The sequence below is a fragment of the Zosterops lateralis genome, assembly GCF_965231275.1.
Source record: "Zosterops lateralis genome assembly, chromosome: 3".
Lineage (NCBI taxonomy): Eukaryota > Metazoa > Chordata > Aves > Passeriformes > Zosteropidae > Zosterops > Zosterops lateralis.
Genome location: NC_139764.1, coordinates 46050649 through 46074228, shown reverse-complemented (window position 1 = coordinate 46074228; position 23580 = coordinate 46050649). Strand labels below are relative to the sequence as shown.

General features: G+C 38.0%; 1 protein-coding gene and 1 pseudogene across 6 annotated transcripts in view; both read left to right on the top strand.

The window, feature by feature from the left end:
* The window catches only part of RGS7 (regulator of G protein signaling 7), a 235474-nt gene extending 214729 nt beyond the window's left edge, over positions 1-20745 (top strand). Inside the window, exons 15-19 of one of the 5 annotated variants that reach the window (XM_083857588.1) lie at positions 6370-6556; positions 9311-9400; positions 10664-10717; positions 11517-11597; positions 20478-20737. In XM_083857588.1, coding sequence (XP_083713714.1) covers positions 6370-6556; positions 9311-9400; positions 10664-10717; positions 11517-11591 — 406 coding nt within the window. In that variant the 3' untranslated portion in view covers positions 11592-11597; positions 20478-20737. Of the gene's footprint in view, positions 1-6369; positions 6557-9310; positions 9401-10663; positions 10873-11516; positions 11598-20477 lie in introns of those variants that run through there. The other 4 variants (XM_083857586.1, XM_083857585.1, XM_083857587.1 and 1 more) reach the window with 4 other exon arrangements.
* On the top strand, positions 20620-21165 carry LOC310907408 (annotated as a pseudogene). Its single transcript has one exon. The product of its transcript is annotated as an uncharacterized misc_RNA (transcript).
* The last annotated feature ends 2415 nt before the right edge of the window (positions 21166-23580 follow it).

The following is a 23580-nucleotide window of genomic DNA, read 5'->3' as shown; positions in this document are numbered from 1 at the left end:
ATTAAGCTGAGCATAGTATAAAAATATAGGCAACATGTTTTTCTTTAATTCCACCTTCTTTTCAAATGTCATCTCTATCTATTTCCATTCACCAATAGCATAAGTAGGATAAAATCCTATTTGCATTTACATTCTAGAACTCAGATTAATCCTAACCTACTTTTTTCCTATACCAATTCCCACTCTAAAGTAGTGCAGCATAGCCATTCATACTAAAATTATGCTTTTATGGCATCTTACAAGAGGCATTTAATATTTATGGTGTCGATTTATAAATACCAAGTAATTGCACAGATCTCCTTGTTATTAATTTAAATTTGTCAGGAGAATAATTGAAATTGGAGTTCTCTAAGTTGCTGACCATGTTCATGTTCAAACATTAACTTTGCACAAATACAGCCTGACCTGTATGTGTATGTTAATGACTTAATTTGCCACAGATCCAGATTTTTCTGGTTAGAAACTCCAATTGGTAAAATGAATTTTTAAAAATGAGAATAATACCAAGAAAAGGAAAGGTAATTTAAAAGAAAAACATTGTTTAAAGAGCATCCTGGTAATTTGTTACGCAGAGCAGCTGTTCAAACATGAATCTATTGAGCCCAGTGTGTGCTGCAGTTTCTGGTGTTTTTCTGTGATGAATTTGTCTCTCTGCCAACTAGACTGTTACCCACATAATCCCTAACTCTTTTGTCTAATCCTATTTACAACACTTAATACAGGCAAACTGCAAGTAACTGATCTAGAAAAATTCCCACAAGAAATTTCTTCAGAGATGATTCCTTGACATGACATCTACTCTTCTGTCTCTTCCTCTAAGTTCTTAAATTGGCATTATAAAATATAATATCAGAGTAACACTGAATATGATCTTAAAGGCCAAGCAGGGCATAAATTTTCTTTAAAAAGGTGTTTTCTCTGATAATTAACTGAAGGGAAACTGTCTCAGAGGCTCAGAATTATATTTTTAAATTCTCAAGCTGTAGGGAAATAAATCCATTAGGTTCACATAGTAAATTTGGGTTAGAAAACATGAGTTTGTAAAGCTTGTTGTGCATGGCTGTCAAAATGTTTTAGATGTCAATAACAGAAGTTAAAAGCTTGGTGATTTCAAGCATTACCACTAAATAAACCTTAGAAGGTTTCATTGCTCACCTATTAACTCCATCATGGTAATTTGTGGGATTTTATTGGCATTTTTTTTAATTACTATTTTGACAGCCACCTTGAGAAAAATAATTATGTCCACCCACATCTTCCCACTGCAACAAATTCAACTCAAATCAGTTGCTGGTTCTTGTACTTTTGCAGATCTAATGATGCTAAAATTTACAACACTGCCAAGTCTATAGTTGGATAGGCAGCTGGGACCCTGCTTTCGAGCTTTGCAGCCAAGTACACAGGGTACAGCAGGGACTGTAGGCATGACAGGAGCTCCAGTATTAGCAGATGAGTTGTCTTATACTGCATTTTGCTGAAACAAATACCAAAACCCTGAAATGATAAGTCTACCAGATACACCGTTTCTATTCAAGTGTAAAGACCTTATGTAGCAAAAAGCCCCAGTGTTACTATTACATTGACTTCAGCTGAGGGTGTCTAAGGTATTTGAGAATATCATTCTTGGTGGAAACAGATCATGTCTTAAAGAACACAACAGGGAAGAAGGAACTTGAGCCATGATTTAATACAAAGAATTGTGCAGTGATCAGGAATATAAACAGGTTTCCCCTTCTTTCTTTGTCTCTCTGTGCTTTTTTTTTTTCCTACTGTAAATGAGGCTTAATAGTATTTCACTCTCTGAAGGAGTGCTGTAAAGCATAGCAAAAGAATAAACTAAGCAGTCTAAGCAGTTCTGTCAGTGCAGTAACTTCATTCCATTGTGACTGCAGTTTGCAGGCTGGATTCTGTGCTTACCTAATGCAGGATATGACTTGCGATCTCTTGTTACCATGCACATTTTTTTTAAGAGTTGCTTTGTGTGTTGCTCAATACACAGAACAAAAAGCTAAAGTAACATATGATTTGGATAATAGATTTATGAAATTCCCAATGCTTATTACAAAAATGGTGACCATTGTTTAAAATTCACAAGACTAAAGTTTGAGCATGATCCAGTTCTACTGAGCTTGGTCACAAGATTTTCCAAGTACTGAAAAAAGTATTTTTCAAAGACAGTGAGTTTATGAAATCAAACTTACTGCAACATGGCACCTGGAGACCTAATGTCTTTAATTTCTGTAGGAAATTGTATTCCTCTTCTTGTTCTTTTGTCTGTTGTGCAGCAGAATTCATTAGAAAATCAATATTTGTATGCTGAACTATAGGTTTGCTCCCAGCTGGTTATTTTGTAGGAATTGCAGCCTGTAAAGATTAAATAATTTCAGACCTGCCAACCTAAAAGCCTGTCCAAATCCTTATGCAGTATTGCATTGGGTGTAATCTCCAAAGCAACTCTAAGACTGAAAAACCTCCTAGGTGAGTGAAGGGAGAGTGGTGACAGGTTAGGTTCCATGAGACACACAAGGAAAAGCCACTGGACTCCTTGCCTCTTCCTTTGATGCTCATTGTTTAGGTCTGTAATGTGTGACTAGTAGGGAAAAGGGACTTTTCATTCTTGTTATCCAGAAAAAGAAGAGAGGACTGAGACAATGGCTAGATTTGGATGTTTTCCCTCAATAATATTTGTCTAACCATCCCCCTGCAAGCTGACATTTTGTGAGGTGTTTATCCTTTACATTGGTGATTATGAGGCCCTATTGTGGGTGCTAATAACTTGACCAAAATTTAATCCTCAAAGCTGAAATTACCTGTGAGCTATTTCTCATTCAGACTCAAGCTTAAATGCCAAGTGTCAGCAATATTGCCATTTCTGCAGAGTAGATGAGAAAAAACTAGTTGCAAGACTTAATGAGTTTCTCTGTCATTTTCTTGAAATCCTTCAGTGCTACTGTTGCTTGAAGCTTGAAGTTGTAGTTGGCAAGAAGGTGGACTCTAGAAGTGAGAGAGCAGTGTTTCCTGCCCCTGGAAAAATATGTGATTTTATTAATAGAGCTTGTTTAGGTTTTTGTTTGCTTTTTCTGAAAATGCTGAAAGGTCTGGCCTCTTACTTGTTGTGTCATGTGCACTGAGTGCAAAGTTCACATAATTCCAACTTCAGTGTTTCCACACTGACTATACCTCACACATTTCACAGAGAACCACTGCAGCCTTTCTCCCACTCTTTGTTCCTGCAGGCTAAATTTAACTGATTAGCTTGGTCTGGAGTCTGGCTGCACCTCACATTTAGGTCAGTTGATGGGATAGAAGCTGTGTTGCAGCTGTGCTATTTAACCATGGGGCCACCGTGGCTTTGAAAGTAATCCAGCTGGAGGACATAATCCCCAGATATCCTGCAATGTGTGTGTTTTACTAGTCCGTGTGGCTGGATACACTACTACCGTACACTACCCACCTCCATCTGCTGTGTGACCCAGCATATGGCAGCCAAAATGCTGGGGTAGAAAACAGCAGTGAGGTTTACTCTCAGCTACTCAGGTCTTTGTCCAAACAGTGCTGAGAATCTGCTAGAAAGAGTCTCCATGGCAAAAGCAAACCTCCACCAACAAGAGGTGCCGTTTCATCTAAAGGCAGCCAGACTGAGTTCTAGTTCCTTACACAAAGTAGTACTAAGTCTGTGTATATCATTGCCCAAAAGATGCAATTCCTCTTCTCCCCTCTCCTGCTCTGCACATAGTTAACATTGCAGACTGTGTGCTTTTTGCTATAGGAATCTTTCTTTGCTCTGGTCACAGCTCATGAGGCAGAGTGCTGTAAAATGGTACAGGGAGCTCTTTTGATTTGAGGCCCTGTGCTGAGGTCTTGCTGACTCCATTTCAACTTTATCTGTGCTATTGGTTGCCATGGGATATTGGAAAAAAATTATTTTTGAAAATGAAAGAGGGGGCAGCCTTATTTTTGTAATTTCCCAACTTTGAATATTTGAATTCAACTCTCTGTGGGAGGAGGGCAGGCATCTTTTCTTTAAAGATAAGTAAGTAGATTAGAATCTTAAAATGTGTGTTGGCTGTGAAATAAGCACCCTAGACATAACACAGAAATCATAATTCTTCCCACTTTTAGAGAGGTTTCTATATTTAGAGCTTCGCATTTTTAGTAGAGTCTTTGAATGCTATTGTTAGAAGGGTAAAATTAAATTAATCTATCAAAGAACTAGTGTTCAGCCTGTAGGAATGGGTCTATACAACCTCCCTATTCTATGCTGCAAGCATAGAAGTTAAATTTATTGAAATTTATCTCCCATCTATTTCCCCATAATTGACTATAACCTACTATATGAAAACAGTTTACTTGCAAAAGAAAATAGCATCCTAAGGCATGTTTACAGTGACTTCCAGAATTATTGGCAGTGATACAATGGAACAAAAAAGGAAGTGACATCTCTGAGCTCGATCCGCAGGATGTCTGCGGGGAGATAGAAAATGTGTGTTTACAAAGAGCATCCTTCCCTTTCATTTTTGTGTTCCTTACCTGACTTGGAGACACATGAGTAATCAGTCAGTCCCAGAAGATGCACTTGAAGGGGTTAGCACTGCAGGATATGTGCTTTTAAATGCAAATATCGAAAGCAGCTTAAGGAAACCAAAGTAGGTTGCCCAAATTTGAGAGAGTGAACTGAATTAGAGTTTGTGAGCTTTGTAGTTTTTAAACTTGAGTTATCAGGCATTTCTTCTTGCTGGATTGCCATCAGATTCTCAGAATACATTGCCAGGGTCTATGCAGAACTATGTTCAATTTACGCTGTAGTTCATTTATAAATTCATGCTACCCAGAAGTTCTGAAACTGGGGTTCTATTGGCACAGATCTCCTTTGTGACCTTGGAGAAACCACTGTACGTTATTACATTATTAATATGTTTGCAAAACTGGGACAAAATTGCTTCTCAGTCTCTTGGAGAATCTTAGATGAAAAAATTGCTCTTATGTACTATTAAAATTGAAGGTTGTAGAAATACCTAAATAGTCTTCTTGGTAGTGTGAAGCTGACCATAGTGACTTGTGAAAATGAACACAGGCTCCTTCCATCTGTGCTACAAAGAAATTTCAAAACAGGACTGTGAAGGAATAATTGCTTCCTGAAAGGTAAATTGTCTCAAAAGAAGAATATCTTATAGCAAGAATACTAAGGTTTCCTATGCTTTACTATCCTCTCTTAAGTGTTTTGCAATAATTAAAATAAATTAGAATTGAGATTGAAGGTGATGTCATTTTGCTTTTTTGGGGGTCTGAGTACAGTTTCACTGTTCTTCTCTCCTAGCTGACCTCAGCTAAAAGAACTTAAGTTGTTCTCACAGTGTAAGCAGGGTGCAACCACATTCTAAAGGTGGACCCAATTTATTTCTAAGCCTTGGAAAATCCAGCTGATTTTGAAGTTAAATGATTTCAGGGCTCAGCTTATCTGTTTTATAGGATCAACTGCATCAGAACAATAATGAAAAGTTGCAATGGTATATGTTGCATGATTACCAAAGTAAAACTTGAGTTGAGCTCTTGGATTTGAGGGAGAACTAAGTAGTCTGAACCATGTCTAAGAATGGGATCCTAAATTAATTTAGGATTACTTTGTGCTGTGAGAGAGTCTGAACACCAATTGAAGAAATAATGAAATAAAACTTACAGCTAGTTAGCTATGATCATAAAGTGCTCAAGATGTTTTTAGTGATCTCTCTCTGGGCTGGATGAGGATACAGTGAACTGGCTAGACTACATATGGCTGCCCAATGTTGGTTTGCTCAGCAGCAGAAGAGAGAATGTGTAATTCCATTCAGCATTTTTAGAAAAAATATGCAAAAGAGAAATTAAATTATAATTAGCAAAACAAATGCTATTCCAATGTATGCATGATTTGTGGGTAACAAAATCAGAGTTACAGAGTTTAGGAGATAGTAGGACTCAGAGATTCATGTAGATAGAAAGAATAGAAATTATTAGTTTTTGAAGGAATGTCAAAAAGCAGTCAGTTTATAAGTAATATAAGCCCTTATTGTTCAGCCAAAATGAAGTCTCAGTTTAATTCCAGCTAAACCTGGAATCATCCTGTAAGCATGTTATCCATACATAAATAATGAAGTATTTCCTATCCTCCCATGAAGAGACGTCTAGTAATTGCTTCCCTAGGTGGACTGACTGCCTCGAGACAGTACACCAGCATGCTGATTCCAACATCAAATCACTCAGCTTTTTCTTATTTTAGCATGCCTAGATGAAAACTTCAGTTACTTAATTTCTTTTTTAAGAGCAAGAAAAAGCACAGGCACTTCATTAGTGGTTATGCTGAGCTGGAAGTCAAAATGCTGTGTTGTGCCACAGGTTCTGGTTAGCAGTAGAAGACCTGAAGAAGAGGCCTATCCGTGAAGTTCCTGCTCGCGTCCAAGAAATCTGGCAAGAATTTCTTGCTCCAGGTGCGCCCAGTGCTATCAACCTAGATTCAAAAAGTTATGACAAAACCACTCAGAATGTGAAGGAACCTGGAAGATACACATTTGAAGATGCTCAGGTCAGTTTGCAATCATGTTTATGGACATTTGAAATGGGATATTGGCTAATGAAATCTATATATGAAAAGGAGATGTATTTGGGAATTAAATGATAATGCCCTGTTTCCAAAAATGCCATTTTGGCAATGCAAATGTGTAACATTCTTTGTTCATGAGGTATATGAAGTTCTTCATGAAACTTCTGTGCTTGATACAGACTTTTCAAGTGGACTTTGGATAGAGGAAATCGTGTAGTGAAGAAAAAACTAAGTACTTCTGTATTAAATGCAACACTTCATGTGACTTATAACTAAATATTTCATCTTTGAAGTCTTCTGAGAAAAGCAATAGAAAATAATTGGACTCAGAGTAAAAGTAGCAGAACTGGTATCATCCTCCATTTTCATCAGCAGCCCAGTGATGAAAATTTAATTATTAATGCAAAGTGAAATGGTGTGAAAAGGAGAGATTGAGATCATATCCCTGCAGAATTTCCTATAGCTTGATTATTAAGTCATCATCTTGGGAGTCAGGAGATGCTGCTACAGGCCCCATGAAGGAGAGAAGAAAATTCAATTGAGGCTTTCTGCTTTTGGGAGAATGCCTCTGCCCTAAATATGAAGGTGAATAATTTTAACTCCTTTTCATTTTCCATCATGATAATAGCAACTTATGAAGAAATAATAAAATTTTCATTAGACCCTATGTCATAGCCACTGTTTTGAAATACTCTGCATTAGACCAAACATACAATTTTTTGCTTGCATCTGCTGACCCCTGGAGATTTAAGAATGCAGTGTATAGCAAAGACATAAATGGCAAAAGTAAACAAAAGAGCAAGATTAAAGTTTAAAATAATATGTGTCTTTGCGAGTGGGTAATGGACATCTAAATACCTTGCCAGCATCCTTTTTTTTTTTAATATAGTAAGTGTAAACTTTCAATATCCTTTTCCTGCCAGATCTCTCTTCTTGTAATTTTGTCCTCCATTTATGAAAGACATGGAGTATTCAGTATTTATGCAAGCAGGACTTTACACCTGGAGAGGACTTCTGCTTAGTTCATCCAGTTCAGCAAAAAACCTTAAACCTGGAAGCCTCAATTTCTCTGGAAAAAGGACAGGCTGCAGCTGCTGTGTTCTCACTTGAAGCTTTAGGAGCTTTAAAGTGTCCTGTCTGAGGTGGAGGGTTTTGTCAGGAGTAAGGCTCTGCCTCTGCAACAGGCTTTTTTTGGCCTGCCAGCTGGGAGGAGACTGCTGTGTGCCATTCTGGCAGTTGGTGGGTTATTTAATTCTAGTTAAAAAATGTATGAAAAGCATTTCTGGACTGGATATACAGGACAATGAAACTCCATATCAAATGCAAACACATAAGTAAAATGGGACATGTAAGTAAAAGTAGCCCGATTGTGCTAAATATGTGCATTAACGTGTCCTGGCTAGTGTGTACGTTAACAATACTAATACAGCCTAATTTATTCTTGCTCTTACAGGCATATGTCTTGTACAGAAATAAAATTTTAATTCCCACCACCACTTTCTGCTCTCTGTTGACTGCATTGTTTGCTTTCACAGACACTGAGTGAAAAAAACTCCCCCAAATAAACCAGTCTAAGTTCTGAATATACATTAGAATTTCTCTGCTTAGTGTAAGAAATACAAGGAAAGACATTTAGAATAATTTCTACAGTTTCTAATACAGCAAAAATTAAATATCAGTTCTAATTTTACCTTGCTTTAATTTTCAGACAAAGTGGGAAGTTTTGTTTGAGTGGAGTTTTTTTTTGGTTGGGTTTTTTGGGGTTTTTTTTGTGTTCACTAATTTTATGTGCTACCAAGCTGAGAAACAGTATTTGCTTTCCAGTTTGTTTCCCAATTGCTGTACTACAGATTTCTTACAGTAAAAGATAGAATTTAAGTAAAACAAAAACTCCATGAAAATAGCTAATGTGATCCTGGGTTTTTAAAAAATATTTTTGAGTGTATTTTCTATTTTGGTTGCTTTTTCTATAAATCCTTTCTCTAGCATATAATCAGAACTAGAAGTATTGAGTGTTCTACATCACAGATTTTTTGTTTTTCATCTTTTTCAGAAACTAGAATGTTCCAAAATTAGAAGTTTTTTAAGCTGCTCTTGTAATTTATTTTCTGAATAAAGGTTTCCAAATTTTCATATGCCTCTGAAGAATATCTTGAAAATTAGATTAGCCTGGAACTGTTTTTCAATTTACATATGTATTTTGCTTTTTCTATTTTTAGCTGGAGAGCAGACTAAGCATCTGTCAAAGGATGTTTTCAAGAGTCATCCTCACTAACCTAACCATAATTTGTGGTGCTGAATTGAAAACCTAGTACCTCTTCTTTGCTTCTGAAATCACAAGAGTATCTCCAGAAACTAATTCAGGAAATCTAATGAGGAAGGACCCAGTGCTCTTAATTTCATCAATTAGCTAAACTAACTAAGGAGATTTGAAGTTGGACCTGAAGCTAGGACTCAGTTGTCAATTTTTAGAAAATAATTTTGTACTGGAAAATTTGGTCTATGAGTTAAAGAAAGTTGTATTGTATAATTATGCATAAAAAATGGCTGGGATTTTGGCTTTAAGAATAGAAAGCAATTAAGCCTTAGCTTCAGACCTGAAACCTGCTATCCTGCAATACTTCCTATCCATAGTAGTGCTAGCTGGTGTACATTCCACAGCCAAAACATGTGGCTGCTTCCCATTTTACACGTGTCCTCTTCTATGGGGGTAACAGCTCCTCCTTTTCTTTCCAGGAGCACATTTACAAACTGATGAAAAGTGATTCTTATCCTCGTTTTATACGATCCAGTGCCTACCAGGAGCTGCTACAGGCCAAGAAAAAGGTATTGGTCCATCTTGCCTTTGTCTTGCCACTGTGCAAAGCAGTGGTTATGTTTGCAACAATACTCAGTCTTCTCTCCCCTGTGCCAGTGCAACTGGATATCTGGTAGGTGACCAGCTTGGCGTTTTTGGAGGGTCACATACACACAGGAGTTCAATAGACATATATGTGTATATATCCTGCATGCGGGCATGTTTCAATGAGTTAATCTAGCAAAACTTATTTTTATTTTTACATCCCATATTGTACTGTTTTCTCTGTTATGAAGCACCTTAAATTGCAAAGTGCTTTACAAATACATTAAAAAAAATAAAATAAAATCCCAGAAGAATAGTCTTTCATGTTTGCAAGTTTGCTTATGTAATAATTGTTGTTCTCTTTATTCCACCTATGAAAGCTACAGAATGTGTTTAAAAACAATCTTATTCGTATAAATAACTTCTAACTTCAACTATAAATATAGGGGCTTCCTAATTTTGTTTCTTTCCCTATTACTACATGAATAGTTTTGAGTAGGCTAGGAATCTGACTTGAAAGACTGATCACGTCACACTTTGGCAAACAGAGGTTCATGTCTTGGTATGTAATATTTTCTTAGAAAAGTGCAGATTATAGAATGGGTTCTGAATAGCCACAGCCCAGAGTATGTGGAGCAGCTTTTACAATGCAGATTTCCATGATGATAAATAATTCTATTAGTGGGCTCTAAACAGTAATCTCCTAGAATCAATTGGGAGCCCTGTGCCTTGCAAAATCAGGGCCCTGATTGTTGCTGGAACAAGGTAGTTATTAACATGGTAGCATTCTATTGTTAATAATGACAACCTAAAATTATATGAAAGTACTGTGTGATTTTGTTTTTTGTTCAAACATTGATTTCTGAAGATCCAATATAGAGAGAGATGTTGAAAATACCAGAAAGCTTCAACTGTCCGTGTGAAGTCCTTAAGTTTGTGAATGTCAGTTCATTAACACAAGATGTGCACTTCATTATTTCTTTTTACTTTCAGTTTTTCTTTAAATTCAAACCAGTTTGATCCTCATGAAAAATTATTTTTGTCGAGTACTATATCTGTTTTGCCCATCCCCTGTTTTGCCAAGTCCCATTACAACCTCATACCTGTGTTTGCTTCCTGATTTATACAAACTTTGTTTTGCAGTCCATTGTTACATCAAACCTTCTTTTCTACTCCATTGTTCTTGCTTTTCTTTCCCCCCTCCTTTTTCTTTTTGTTTCTTTTGTTTTATTTATTTCAAATTTAAGTTGGAAAACACTCTGGATCGTCGAACATCTTTTGAGAAATTCACACGCAATGTGGTAAGTTTGTTGCCTCGGAAGACTAGTAAGCCTGATGGGACATCCTTCTCCCCTTCCCCTCACTGATCCCTACTTTCCCTTTTGCTTCTCTAACTTGATGGTTAAAAGTGTATTCATCACAGCTTGAGAATTTTCCTGGGAATGACAGCTTTATAATGTGCTTTCATTACAACCCCTCCTCCCTAGTCCCTTTCCCACTGATCTCAATAGTCACACATGGAGAAATGGACCTTTGGGAGCCATGTTTTTTGCATTAGGAAGCATGAAATTAGTCACTTTTTTCCCCCCTATAATTTTAGTAAAGAATCTAAGAACATGCTTGATGTTGTTTCTTTTTCTGGTGCCTTGTAAAATACTAAGTCTAAACCAGTTGATTACATTGGATTTCCATCCTGTCTTCTTTTTATTTTACTAAAAAAGGCTTTGTCCCTCTTATCTCAATTGGGCACAGGGGAAAAAAAACAATAATAATTTTCCCATGTTCCTTAATGTCTAAAATCTTCTACAGGACCAAAGAATTTGTGCTGTTTAAGGGCAAGGGTTTGATTCGGATTCATTTTCATAATGGACTACAAGAACTGATTTTTTCTTTTCAATGTATAACTTTCAAAAGCTATTTCTCAAAGGCAAAAAAATGAAGGCTGGTAGATTTTGTGTGGGCATTCTTTTGCTGCCTGCCAAAAGATCCACTGATTTCGTGATACTTGTGATTCTTTTTACTTCTCCAGTTTCTTTGGGATTATTTTTTTTTACATTGTGAAAGTTCCAACTAAAGAATTCAACGCATTTATTTTTGTAGGGCAGAAACATCCCTATTTTTCCATGCCATAAAAACTGTACACCAACACTGAGGGCGAGCACTAACCTGTTATGAAAAGAGGTAGAAAGATCTTGGATTATACTCGAGTTTGTCTGCATTGTCTGTTGAATTGTGCAGGTGACGCTGCTGTGTGTGTGTGTGCGTCTGTGGCTTTTTCTGTGACCTGGTTAGTGGAGCTGTGTGTGTTGAAATTAAAAATATGAGAGCTTTCAGCAAAGATCATGGTTTTTGTTTTTTTAGTTTCTAGGGAAGGAGAAGCAGTTGTCAGAAACTGTCTCCCCTGTAATGAGGCTCAAGAGTATTGCCTCAAGTATTAAAAAAATGCATATATACTTTTCAGTAATCAAAAAAAAAAAAAAAAAAGAAACAAACACAGTGAAAGTTTTGTGAGGCTGTGGGAATATCTCACCTTTAAAAACAAAACAGTAATTCTTTAACTACTTTCTTATAGGTAAAGGCTTCCTGTAATATGCTTTGAATCCACTGTAATCAGGAAGAAATTTGGATTCAATGGGACAAAGTCAGTAAAGGACACTAAAAGTAAATAAACAGCCACAAAGGAAAATATCCCAATGTTTGAAACAAAAACCCCTATGTTTTGCATGGTGGTGTTGCCATAGCATGTTGCAGTGTGATTTGTGTGTTGTCTAAACAGGTTGGATCTATAAAACAACATTGTACATGATAGCACTATACATGATAATTCCATTATAATTCATGGGAAGTTTCATATTAATAAAAAGTCTAAAAGAGAGTGCATAGAGTGGGTAACACATCCAGGACCTCTGAGAGCCAGGCTTTTTCCCGGTTACAGTGCCTGGCAATGCTACATTTATTCATGGCATTTTGAGCAGCCCAGGGGTCAGGAATTGGCTATGGTCAATGATAAACATGATTGAAACAGTGGACATGAGGGGAGAAAGTAGTGAGCTGCAGGTAGAGGGGTCGGGAATACATCACAAAAAAGGAAAATGTGAAGACAAGAGTAGGAGATGCTGAAATCCCTCCCAGAGCAGCCTTACAGATAAACCAGCAGTTCTGGGCACAAACACTGGAGCATTGTGCCCTGCAGCTGTGCCTGATTTTCATCCTGCTAATCTCAGGGCAGAAGTACCAGAATAGCAGCATGCCAGAGATGCAAGGCAGGCCCACTAAACCAGCTGTGAACTAGAAATGGAAAAGAGGATTTCTGGATGTTAGTAGTTTGGTAGAAGAGGGGAATTTTTTTCTTTTTCACAGAGCAAACTCTGAAATAAAATCTGTGGTTTTGCTTTTTTTCCAACTACTACCTGTTAGCCTGGGTGGAGTCTGTCAAGTCAGGTCAGGTATGAAAGAAAAACATGTCACTGCTAGATCTATAATCTGTATTAGACTGATAGCTCTGAGGCTTGCAAATTTATCCAGACTATCAGGATGCTCAAATGCAAATGTTTTTTCCAAGATGACTGAATTAATGTCACCTACTTCCTCAGGACCTCTTTCCACCAGACATCCTTGTTCTTACACTCGTATTCTTGGTTGAGATGAATTTGTAACATGTAATTTTCTATCTTGGTACAGTGATTCCAACCAGCAGGGATTATGGAAACATTTCTCAGAATATTCTACAGTGTACTGATTAACTTGATCACCTGTGAAGTGAGGGACTGTAGAATAGATCTCTTTTACTGATTAATACAGAAGATAGGTGTGAAAAGGGTCTTCAGCAACCTGGATAAATGCTATCATCTCTGATTTAGTGAGATGAAAATTACAGTTTCTCTTCTCTGATGGTTTGCAATATTTAGACTAATTTCCACTGGATTTTTTTTTCTCAGTTATATCAAAGTGGGTTTATATTAAACTAAATTAGACCTCAGTTTTTTCCACTGGAAGTGTTTAATAAAAACCCAGTTACCTTGGCTGTGTCTAGGGACTCAGTCTGAACAGATGGACTTGTAATTCATTATCTGAGTTGTTGATTCTTAAGAGTCTCCTGATCAATGTTAAACGAAATTGGGTTATACTTGCTACAGAAAGCATTTCTTAAGCTAGAAAGTTTAGAAACTTTGTAGAGGGCAATTACTCTGTGCTATTTCATGAATTGCATGAAAATAACCTATTATAATGAGTCATTATTTTAGTCTAATGGAGAAAAAAATAGAAGTGGAGGTATACACTAGGCTCAGCTCTGCATTTCTTTGACATTGAAGGGTTTTCTTTCCACAAAATTTTCAGTAAGTTGGTGCAGTTCATAAAAGGACTAAATGCTCAGTTTAAAAACTGACTAATTAACTACTCTAGATTTTATAGTGCAAAATTGCTAATGCCTTCATCAGTCTTCAGCAGAAAATATGGATAGTGTTAGAAACAGATCTGCATATACACAAAACACACAGAAGTAATAGCAAGCTGGCATTTGCTATATGTAATATTTATTACTGAACATTTTATAGTTGGTATCTGAGTAGTAACCCCAGCTATCCTTGGCCTGCCTCACTTACACCCTTGGGTACTGTATGAAAAACACAGAGCACAGATACTTCAGCACTACTGGAATGAAGCCATGGGAAAAGTGAACTGCCTTAGACTAACACGGGCAACCGTGTGTGTCACAGCTTTGAGTCAGAGGCACAGAGAGCAGTGGCACTGTGCTCTGGGCTCCCCCCCGCCTAGCTCAGCCCCTCAGCTTTCTCTTTGAAAGTAATAAAAGTCCAGTCACCCGCAACTCCCCAAGGGACTAGGGGAGTTAAAGATCTAAGTCATGAAACAGGAGGATCTCATTGCATGCTAAAGCAGTAGAGAGACTGAAATCAGCAGTTTCTGTGGCATTTAAAAACTGAAATTCTTTTGAAGAATTCACATGGGGAAAAAAACTATTAAAAAAATTAAAATTAAAAAGCTCAGCAAATTTACCTCAGGTGCTAATACCTACATTACAGGGGGGGGGAAAGCAGGTGAATATAAGCAGGTGAATATACACTGGTAATGTTGATGGCAGCAAAGAGGTTCTTCAAGGAACTCATGTACGTGCAGGACTTGTGATGGTGGCAGATTGAGCAGGACTTTGTAAGCCCCAGCCTGGTGCTTAGCTGTGATTATGTCTGGAACCCTTGAGACAAAGGGACCTGCTTTACAGGAGGAGTGAGTTAATCTGATTTCCACCCTATGCAAATTTTATTGTCCCACCAGTAACCAAGTTAGTGGGGCAAGAAGCAGTAGCCTCCCTCCTTAGAGCTGTGGGGGGAGACACAGCATCCTCATGTGCTGGTGCCACGACTTAAAAGACCACCATCAGTGTTAACATTTCATCTGGCACTGCACAGTTACACAGAACACAAAAGAGAGGTGCTTGTATGTTTGTGAGGTCTTAGGGAAATACAGCCAATACAAAACTGACCAAGTTTGGTTCACATATGAAACTAGAAAGCCTTCAAACTACAATAACTCCTCTCATAACCTCATAAACAAGACCCCATTTAATAATTCTGAGTTTGAAACCATTATATCTTATATTACCCATGTCCTTTCCAGCTGTCATTTCCCATTTACCTGGAAGAACTTGCTGACCAGAGTCCTTTGATTTTTCCCCCCTCCAAACCAATAACAATAGACCATTTCATGTATGAGATGTGAAATGCAAAGGCCATTGAACAGAGCACATTTTTACCGAGTTTCAATCTGATGTCACTTAACATGAAATTGTGAATTATGGCCTAAAGATGGAAATTAAAACTCAAAAAAGTAACTTCCTCAGTTGCTATCAGTGGGTCATAGACTTTTTAGATGTTTAAACAAGTGTATTCTCTTTTAATGTTAAAGTCTATCCCTTTTATAGAGGAACAAAGCAGATAAATAATCCATTTCATCTGTTAATCAAGAATTTTTTCTATATGAATAGGTAAAACTCATGTACAGAAGGCCCAACTGCGCCAGACCAAAAGTCCATCTAGTCCTGAAACACTGCTGGAGGCTGCATTTTTCTCAAGTATAGCATTGTCCAAGAAATTCAGTGCAGTTTCAGCTGTGGGATCTTACTTTGAATTTACTTACAACTATTTCCAAAATTTAAACAAAACCCTCCCAGCTATTCAGAAGAAATGTAAATCACAAAGCTACTTATTTGACAAAAACAAAACAAGAATGAAAATAATAATTATTTTTAGAAATTAAGGCATTTTCCATTTCAGGAAGAGATGTCTTTTTCATGTTTGAATAAAAAGAATAAATAAATAATAGAAACTTTTATTTTGGCCTACTAGTTAGTAAACCCCCCTAGTTTTAGGAGCTTTTTAAGAATTATGCCCACAGAGGAAAATTATAAAGCTCATGCCAGTGAGGACTGGCCTCCTTGTGCTGTTCTGCAGTGACTGGAGCTAAGCTGCTGTGCTCTGTGCTGGAGGAGAGAAGCTTAGGAGTAACACTTGCACAACCAGGTTCATCCAAGTGAAGAGGCAGCACAGACTGGTCAGGTACTGGGCCAGTGTCTGCCATTTTCCAGTTGTCAAACATTTACCTGATTCTTAGGCTATTTGCAAGAGTGAGAACTGCAGAGAGGTATGGAAACTTGAGGAGTCAGGCCCAGGACAAACATACTAAAAATATTTTTCTTGTGCATTGATCCCTTGGAAACCTACATATCACATGGTTATTCAAGTTCAAGCTACCCCATCTGGCAAGAGGTTTTAGGTTAATCACAAATGAGAGCAGCTCATCAGTAAATGCAAAGTGCAAAAGAAGAAAGAAATGGATGTCACTGGATTTGGAGTGAGCCAAAACAGGAAAGCAGTTGTTCAGCTGCTGCCTCCCGCTTCAGATCATTGCAGGAAACATTATGGCCCTAATGAGAAGGGAAAAAGGAGCTGTAAATCTCAGCCAGAGACAGAAGGATTTCCCTGCATATGTAACTACTTAGCACTGCAGCTGTGCTGACAACTTGTGCCCCAAATTCAGTAAATGCTAGCCTTGTCCCCTTCCTCACATCTGAAAGAGAAACACACCTGCACAGATGGCTGACAGCAGTATCCTGTGCTGCTGTGGAAGCTGAAGCAGAATTCTGAACCCCAGAGAAGTGCTGAAGCAATTCCCTTGTGCTGGTAGAGCAAGGGCTGCCTCAACCTGGAAAGGGATTTACTGCTTCTTCTCCCATGTCTCTCCAGATGTGCTCCCATCAGGGGCTGTTTACACACTACCTCTGTGTAGTGCACTGCAATGTTCCCTGGAAGCTTTCCCTGCTGATCTGGCTGGGCTGTCAGTGTGCTGCAGGTGTTTCACACGTGAGCAGATGAGGAGCACTGAGGCCAAGGAGGGTTGCTTCTCACTCCACATCTCATTATGCTCACAGTGGGATGCTACCTCTCTTTCCCCATCAGATGCATGGAGTTCTCTTTTCTAGCTCTACCAGTGCAGGTCCTGGGGAGTAGCACCTGCACTGACAACAAAGAAATGTGAAAAAGGAGCATTTGAGGTTGCTTAGTAGAAAAGAAGATAATTAATCTTCCAGAGGAAAAGATGTGATCTTTCTCTACCATACTTTTCAACTCCAACGCCTATAGAATTTCACATTGATATCTTTTAAGCCACATATGTACGGAGGTTGTTGCTGGTATTTTTGCTGGATTATTTGAGATGTTAGTGTCATTTTGCATAAATGAGTCAGTCAGTGCAACTGTATTTAGCAGCATCTACACATAGCTTTACAATTTTGCCCCCTAAATTTGCTAGAAGTAAAGCCGGAAGGACAACTCTATGTCAAGCAGTTAGTATGTTCAAATAGGGACTGAATGCTGATGGCAATTTATTTTGTACTTTTAGATGTAGCTGTTCATTCCAGCTGCTGTGCTGCCTTCTTGTACTCTGACTCCCTTGTCAGGGTATATGTGCAGGGTTCCATTTTGGCATCTGCATTATTAGTAAAATTCTTAAATAGTTACAGTCGTTATGTCCAAAGTGCACTAATACAGCCAAAAAATCCTAATCGTCTTTAGAATTTGGCCATATGATTCTAAATGTTGATGGCAAGAATATACTGAAAATATGAAGGATCTCCTTTTCATTATTCAGATAAATATCTACTACTTCTGATTCTGCCTCCCCTGGCCCTCCAATTTTCTTTAATCTCATTAGCACAGGAAACATCTTCATATGCTACAACTCTGAAAACTGGCCTGTTAGACGCAGGTTCCCAAATCAAAATCTGGTTTATGGAAATGGTGTTAACATTGTAACTGAAAGAAATAACTAGGCTTAGCTCTTAAATTATGACCCACAATGGATGATCCTTACATCAGTCTGTAAATTAAGTAAATCTGGAAATCTCCTAGAAGAAGTAATTATGAAACTCTTCCACAGAGAGCTGAAGCAAAAGTATACTTTGGAACAGAGCTTGAAAGGAATATTTTGTAAAGTGAAAAATAACAAGTCCCTGCAGTTCCAATAAGAAGATGTGATGATAATTCTATATCTGGGTTTGCAATGGATTCGGTGTATTAAAAGCTTATTTTCCTAATCAGAGAACTTAATATGATTCCGAATAAGCATTTAAGAAGATCTCTTAAGGAGAGTGTATCGTCACTTTTCCAACTTTGTGACAAATTAGAACTACTAACGCGTGGAAAAAGATAATATGTTGTTGTTGTTCAGATGGAGGTTTCTCTGAGGCAGGGAGGGGAGTTGAAGGAGAGGACCATCCAGAAAGTTCCTGATTACTGTAGGGCTTTGGAGAAAAAATATCTAAAGATCAGCAATATCCAGGGAGCAAGTTATGTGGAATACAGAAAAAAAAATTGTCATGACAGCTCATTGTGTCTCTAGGGGAAAATTCAAACAATATGTAGAAAACAATCACACAAATCAGATCAATTCATAACTATTTTTGGCCTGATTTTTATGTCAGGACTTCCTAGTTTACATGATAACATAATTAATTTCTGAGATGCCTGAATTTGTTTATGGTCCATCTAGACTTTCCAGAAATTTTCAAACTCCTAAATAGCAGTTGCAAATAATAATAAACAATTATTTTACAGATTTTATACCACAACAAGCGTTTATGCAGCTTTCCAGTATAGTATTGAGCAAATTGTAACTAACTGAGAACTCCTGGTTTTAATATTTTAATTAAATGGGTTATGCAATTCAGTACTAAAGGGAATTAATACATGTTTACAAAAAGCAGCCAGACCTGTACACTTGTAAACTTAAATGCAAATAACCTAATGAAATGCAAAGATAAGCATATGTTCAGTATTTTCTGAGATTGTGTCTAGCACCAAAAGTCCTGAATTGTCTAACAAAATTGTCCAACAGAACATTAATCTTGGAAATGCTTTTAGTGTTTTAAATTGTGTTCCAAGGCCACATTGCTGTTGAGGCTTTTTTGACTACTTAAAAAAAAGACATCTTACTATAACAGCTTACCTGCTGCATTAGAGGAAAACATAATTTAGGATTAAAAAGTATCAAGAAGCTGTGAATTTAATGTAGGAAGAAAGTGGCAGATACAGGGAAGACAGAGTGCCAGGAAGGAGACTTTCCATCTTACAAAGAAGTAGGTATTAATACTGTCAGGTGATATGGGGAACCTGATGGATGAGCAGTCTAACCCAGCCTTGCAAATCATGGGTTCCCTTTCAAATTATGTTGTAGGGGAGGTATTCATCCTCATTTGTTCAACTTGTGTTTCACAGCACAAAGAATAAAATAGTTATTCTTCATTTTATGGAGACCCACTGATATATTGCATTTGAGCAAGTGCTCAAGACCAACTCAGATATCCCTGTGAGCTTAAATTTAATTGATAATGACAGTAGATATTAAATTGCATAATTCCAATGAGTTATTAAACTGCAGATGACTTAACAATTTATTGATATTGAATAAGTTCATTTACCATTTACTACAGAAAATGAAGCGTCTCTCCATAGTTACAGTATTTTTTATTGTATTCTCCTTGAAATCAGTTTGATATTTCTGAATTGGGCACTTAAAATGAACAATACAATAAATGTAAGTATTAAATATCTAACTGGTGAGCTGGAGACATTTTCTATTTAATGTTTTATGATATATTTGTGTTACATTGTCAGGGTATACCTGTGATGTCAGCTTGCTGTTCCAGCTGTGCTTCTGTTGGATCAGAGCCACAGTAGGATGGCCCTTGGAGAGCTAACTCCTTTTTATGTGGCCGTAGGAGAGCTAATTCCTGTTCTGTGGTTTTTGTCTGGCTCAGATAAAGCTCAAATCTGCCTGAAATATACCAGTGACATACCTTATACCATCCTCTTCACACTGTAGACCTAGCTCTTGTGGGACAGTCATTACATCTTATTAAAATAACTTGTTAAGAAATTGAAACCACATCCTTGCAACAGGAGGAATGGTGAGGAAAACAACAATGTGGAAATCCAACACCTTCAAAGCAGTGTTATGCAGTCACATGTAATATACCTGACCAATGTTTCTTATAAATAGTAAATATGGTCTCAGCAAAGCTATAGCTGTGTTCATGGAAAAGATGCTTTCATATCTGTATGCAATCTGCCTCTTACTTTCTTACCTTACCTTAACTTGAAAGTAGCTTTTCTGTCCTCTGTGACAGAGCTACCGCAGTTTGCACATTCATCTTTTCAGCACAAGGCACTCTTGCTTGCAGTAGCCTTCAAGTTTTGGGTGTGACTGACAGAAAAAACCTCAGCATCAGTTTCTCATCAGCCAAAACCAGTCTTGTTCAAAAATGGGCTTTAAATTTGCTGGTTTGCTCTGTAAAACAATCTGGCTGGCTGGCAGTGCAGGTGTTTTAAGTGTAAGGACTTCCTGTGGTTTAAGATTTGACAGACTCCAGTTGGTGCCCCTAGTTATTTGAGAGTGATGTGGCAACACTGAGTGGTTGCTGATGAACAGGTTTGCGGTGATCATGCCTCTGTTTTCTGTTTTTGTTTTTTGTTTTTATCTTTTCCTCAGGGGAAATCGCTCACATCAAAGAGGTTAACCAGTCTAGTGCAGTCCTACTAAAAGGATCACCTTGTAGCATGGAAGCAGACTCAAATCATTATACATACTTTGTAGCTCACTGATTGCCTGACTCAGAGGACAGTAGAACAAGATGTTGCATGAGCAAGGACCTGACTTGTTTTCTTTTGTGTATACTAAGGCATTACAGACTCCGAGGGACTCTCTAGCCTTTCGATGCCTCCATTTCGAAAACTGTCTGCTCACTTCCTCCTTCATATCAAGCTGGATCTGTGTCTTTTTATTTTCTGCAAGCTCAAGTACAGTGAAAAAAAAGCTTCTGCTAGGCACAGTTTATTAAAAAAAAATACGTCAATCAAAAACTGGAAGAAATGTAAAAAATGCATATATTAATAAATATACATATGGCATCACATTTATTGCACAATAAATTAGCACAGAAGGTTTCATTTCACTGATGTATTCACATTGAGAAAGAAAGCCTGTGTCTTTTGTCTGTTGTCTGTATATTCTCTGTTAATGTTTCTTGCATTTATTTTTATACCATATTTAAAAAAAAAACCACCTTTTACTCCAGATGTATTAAAGTTGATCCTTTCTCTGTAAATTTGTGTATGTTTATATTGTTGTTTTATCTTTCATTAAAAGATGCAGAATCTCTTTCCTTTGGGAAGTTTGAGATTTTAATATTGAATCTGAAGATTAGTCAAGAACAAAATGATCCCCCAAAGTTACACACCTTGTGCTTTCTAAAAAGTGACATGAAATGGCATTTTCTTTCTCTCAGTGACACCTAATCAAACACACTTTATTGATAACCATTTACTTTTTCTTTTCTTTTTATCAAGCCAGCAGCAGAGAGACCTTTCCCGCTTGCTCATCATGGCATAAGCAAACCTTTCTTTAAGCCAGGCGTGTAACGGTGCAGCCGGCACAGTGAGTCAGTTGCTGCGCCAGACTGGATGGACGGGACTGCACTCTCTTAGCAATGGACATGAACAAAGCTGCATGAAAACACAAGGCTACACTTGCTAGATAGGAAGGACAGTGCTTCTTTCACCTTGCTGTTGCTTGTGATGCCAGGCAGCATTTTAAGCTGAAAAGGTAGTTGTTTGGGAGTGCTGAGTATGCAGTCTGTGGAGTAAACCTCAGGTAGGAATGCAGGAGGAGGCTGTGATTTTAATTCCAGGGCTCTGTTGGGGGGTGCTGTTGTGTGTCCACTGCTGAGCTTACTCACACAGAGACCTGTTGACAGATTTATGAGCGTGTGCTGAGGAGGTTGCCCGTGAGATAGTAGATATGGAGCTTCTGAGAGTAATCTGAGCTGCAACCAGAAATCTGCTTGGCCTAAGAAACAACACTGTTGACTGATAGGAGTGATATAAGGATAGTAGACAGAATCTCAGAGTGGAAAAGAAAGGATGGGAACTAAGTCAAATGACAAAAAGCTGATACCTCCAGGGCATGGTAGGGTGCACAGGACAAACAAGCCTTTTTAGCAATGCACAGAATAGACTCAGAACAGCCAACTTTACTACCATCTGTCATGCTGACTTTGGTTTGATATTGAGAATCTTGTTTCAAAGGGACTATGAATCCTAAACACACACACACACACACACACAAAGTGGGATGGTCATAGATGCAAGCAGACAATCAACTGGAATGACTTAGTACCAGAGACATCTGACTGTGCATAGGAAAACCACCTGCATTGATGCCATTAGGATAGGACTGTTGCACACAGTGCATCTCTGGGCAGAAGGGAGCTGGGCTGCCTTCTGCAGGGAGCACTCATTTCTCCACCTGCTCTGTCAGCATCCTGGTGCAGCCATAACCAGGAATGCAGCATCTTCAGAGAGGCAGTTTGAGTGAACCCAGTACGAAATGCATTACAAATCCATGAATGGCTGCTCCCCGTATTCTGCTCAGTTGAGGTTTCTTGAGGTTTGGTATTTCTGTTTGTTCATTGTTTTCCCATGCTGCTGTGTTTCTGGTTTCTAACTAGGATGACAATTACTGCTTCAAAGTGTCTCTGTTTTTGTTAGCACAATTCTACTAAGCTTTTATGGAAATACTCCATCAGATCTGGGTCCTATCAAGACCTTAGCCAGAGCTCCATGCAGGTCAACTCAAAATATTCACAACCTAGGCAGGCCAGATGAATTTTAGTAAGTAACCACAATGAATCATAGATCTTAAACTGAGATTTAATTTTACCACAGAAATGTGAGCTGTGCTTCACTTCTCAGTGCCAAATAGAGGTATTTATTTCCAAACTCCTGCTGCCACCAATTGCATCAACTGGTATATTGCCTCCTTTTCCTTAGTAGTTAACTAATTAGATACCACAGTCTGCTTCAGAAAATCATTTCCTTCAAATACCTAATGTTTCAAATTCAAGCATTAGGTATTTCATGCAACTTCACCTTAAGATTTTTTTTTTTTCCTAAATCACTTTGCAATACCAACTGTTTGATAAAAAGTCATGAAGCATTTGTATTCTTGAACCCATTCTGTACTTAACTCTAGTTCTTTCCTGTCATGGTTTAACTCCAGCTGGCAACTAAGTACCATGCAGCCACTTGTTCACTCCACCCTACCTCCAGTGGGACTGGGAGGAAAGAAGGAAAAAGTAAAACTCATGGGTTAAGATAAGAAAAATGTAATAATTGAAAGAATTTATATTAATAATGACAGTAATGTTAATGAAAATGAGAGCAAGAGAGGAAGGAATAAAACCCTCCACCCGAGACAGACAAGTTATGCACAGTGCAGTTGCTCACCACCTGCTGACCAATGCTCTGCCCCCTGAACAGTGATTGGCTCCTCTTGACCAACTCCCCCAGTTTCTATACTGAGCATGGTGTTTATGGTATGGAATATCTCTTTGGCGAGATCAGCTGTCCTCAGGATGCTCCCTCTCAGCTCCTTGTGCACCTGCTCCCTGGCAGAGCATGGAAAACTGGACAGTCCTTCACTTAGGGTAAGACCTGCTCCACAACACCGAAAGCATCAGTGTCTTACCAACAGTATTCTCGTGCTAAATACAAACCACAGCACTGCACCAGCTACTAGGAGGAAAGGGAAATCT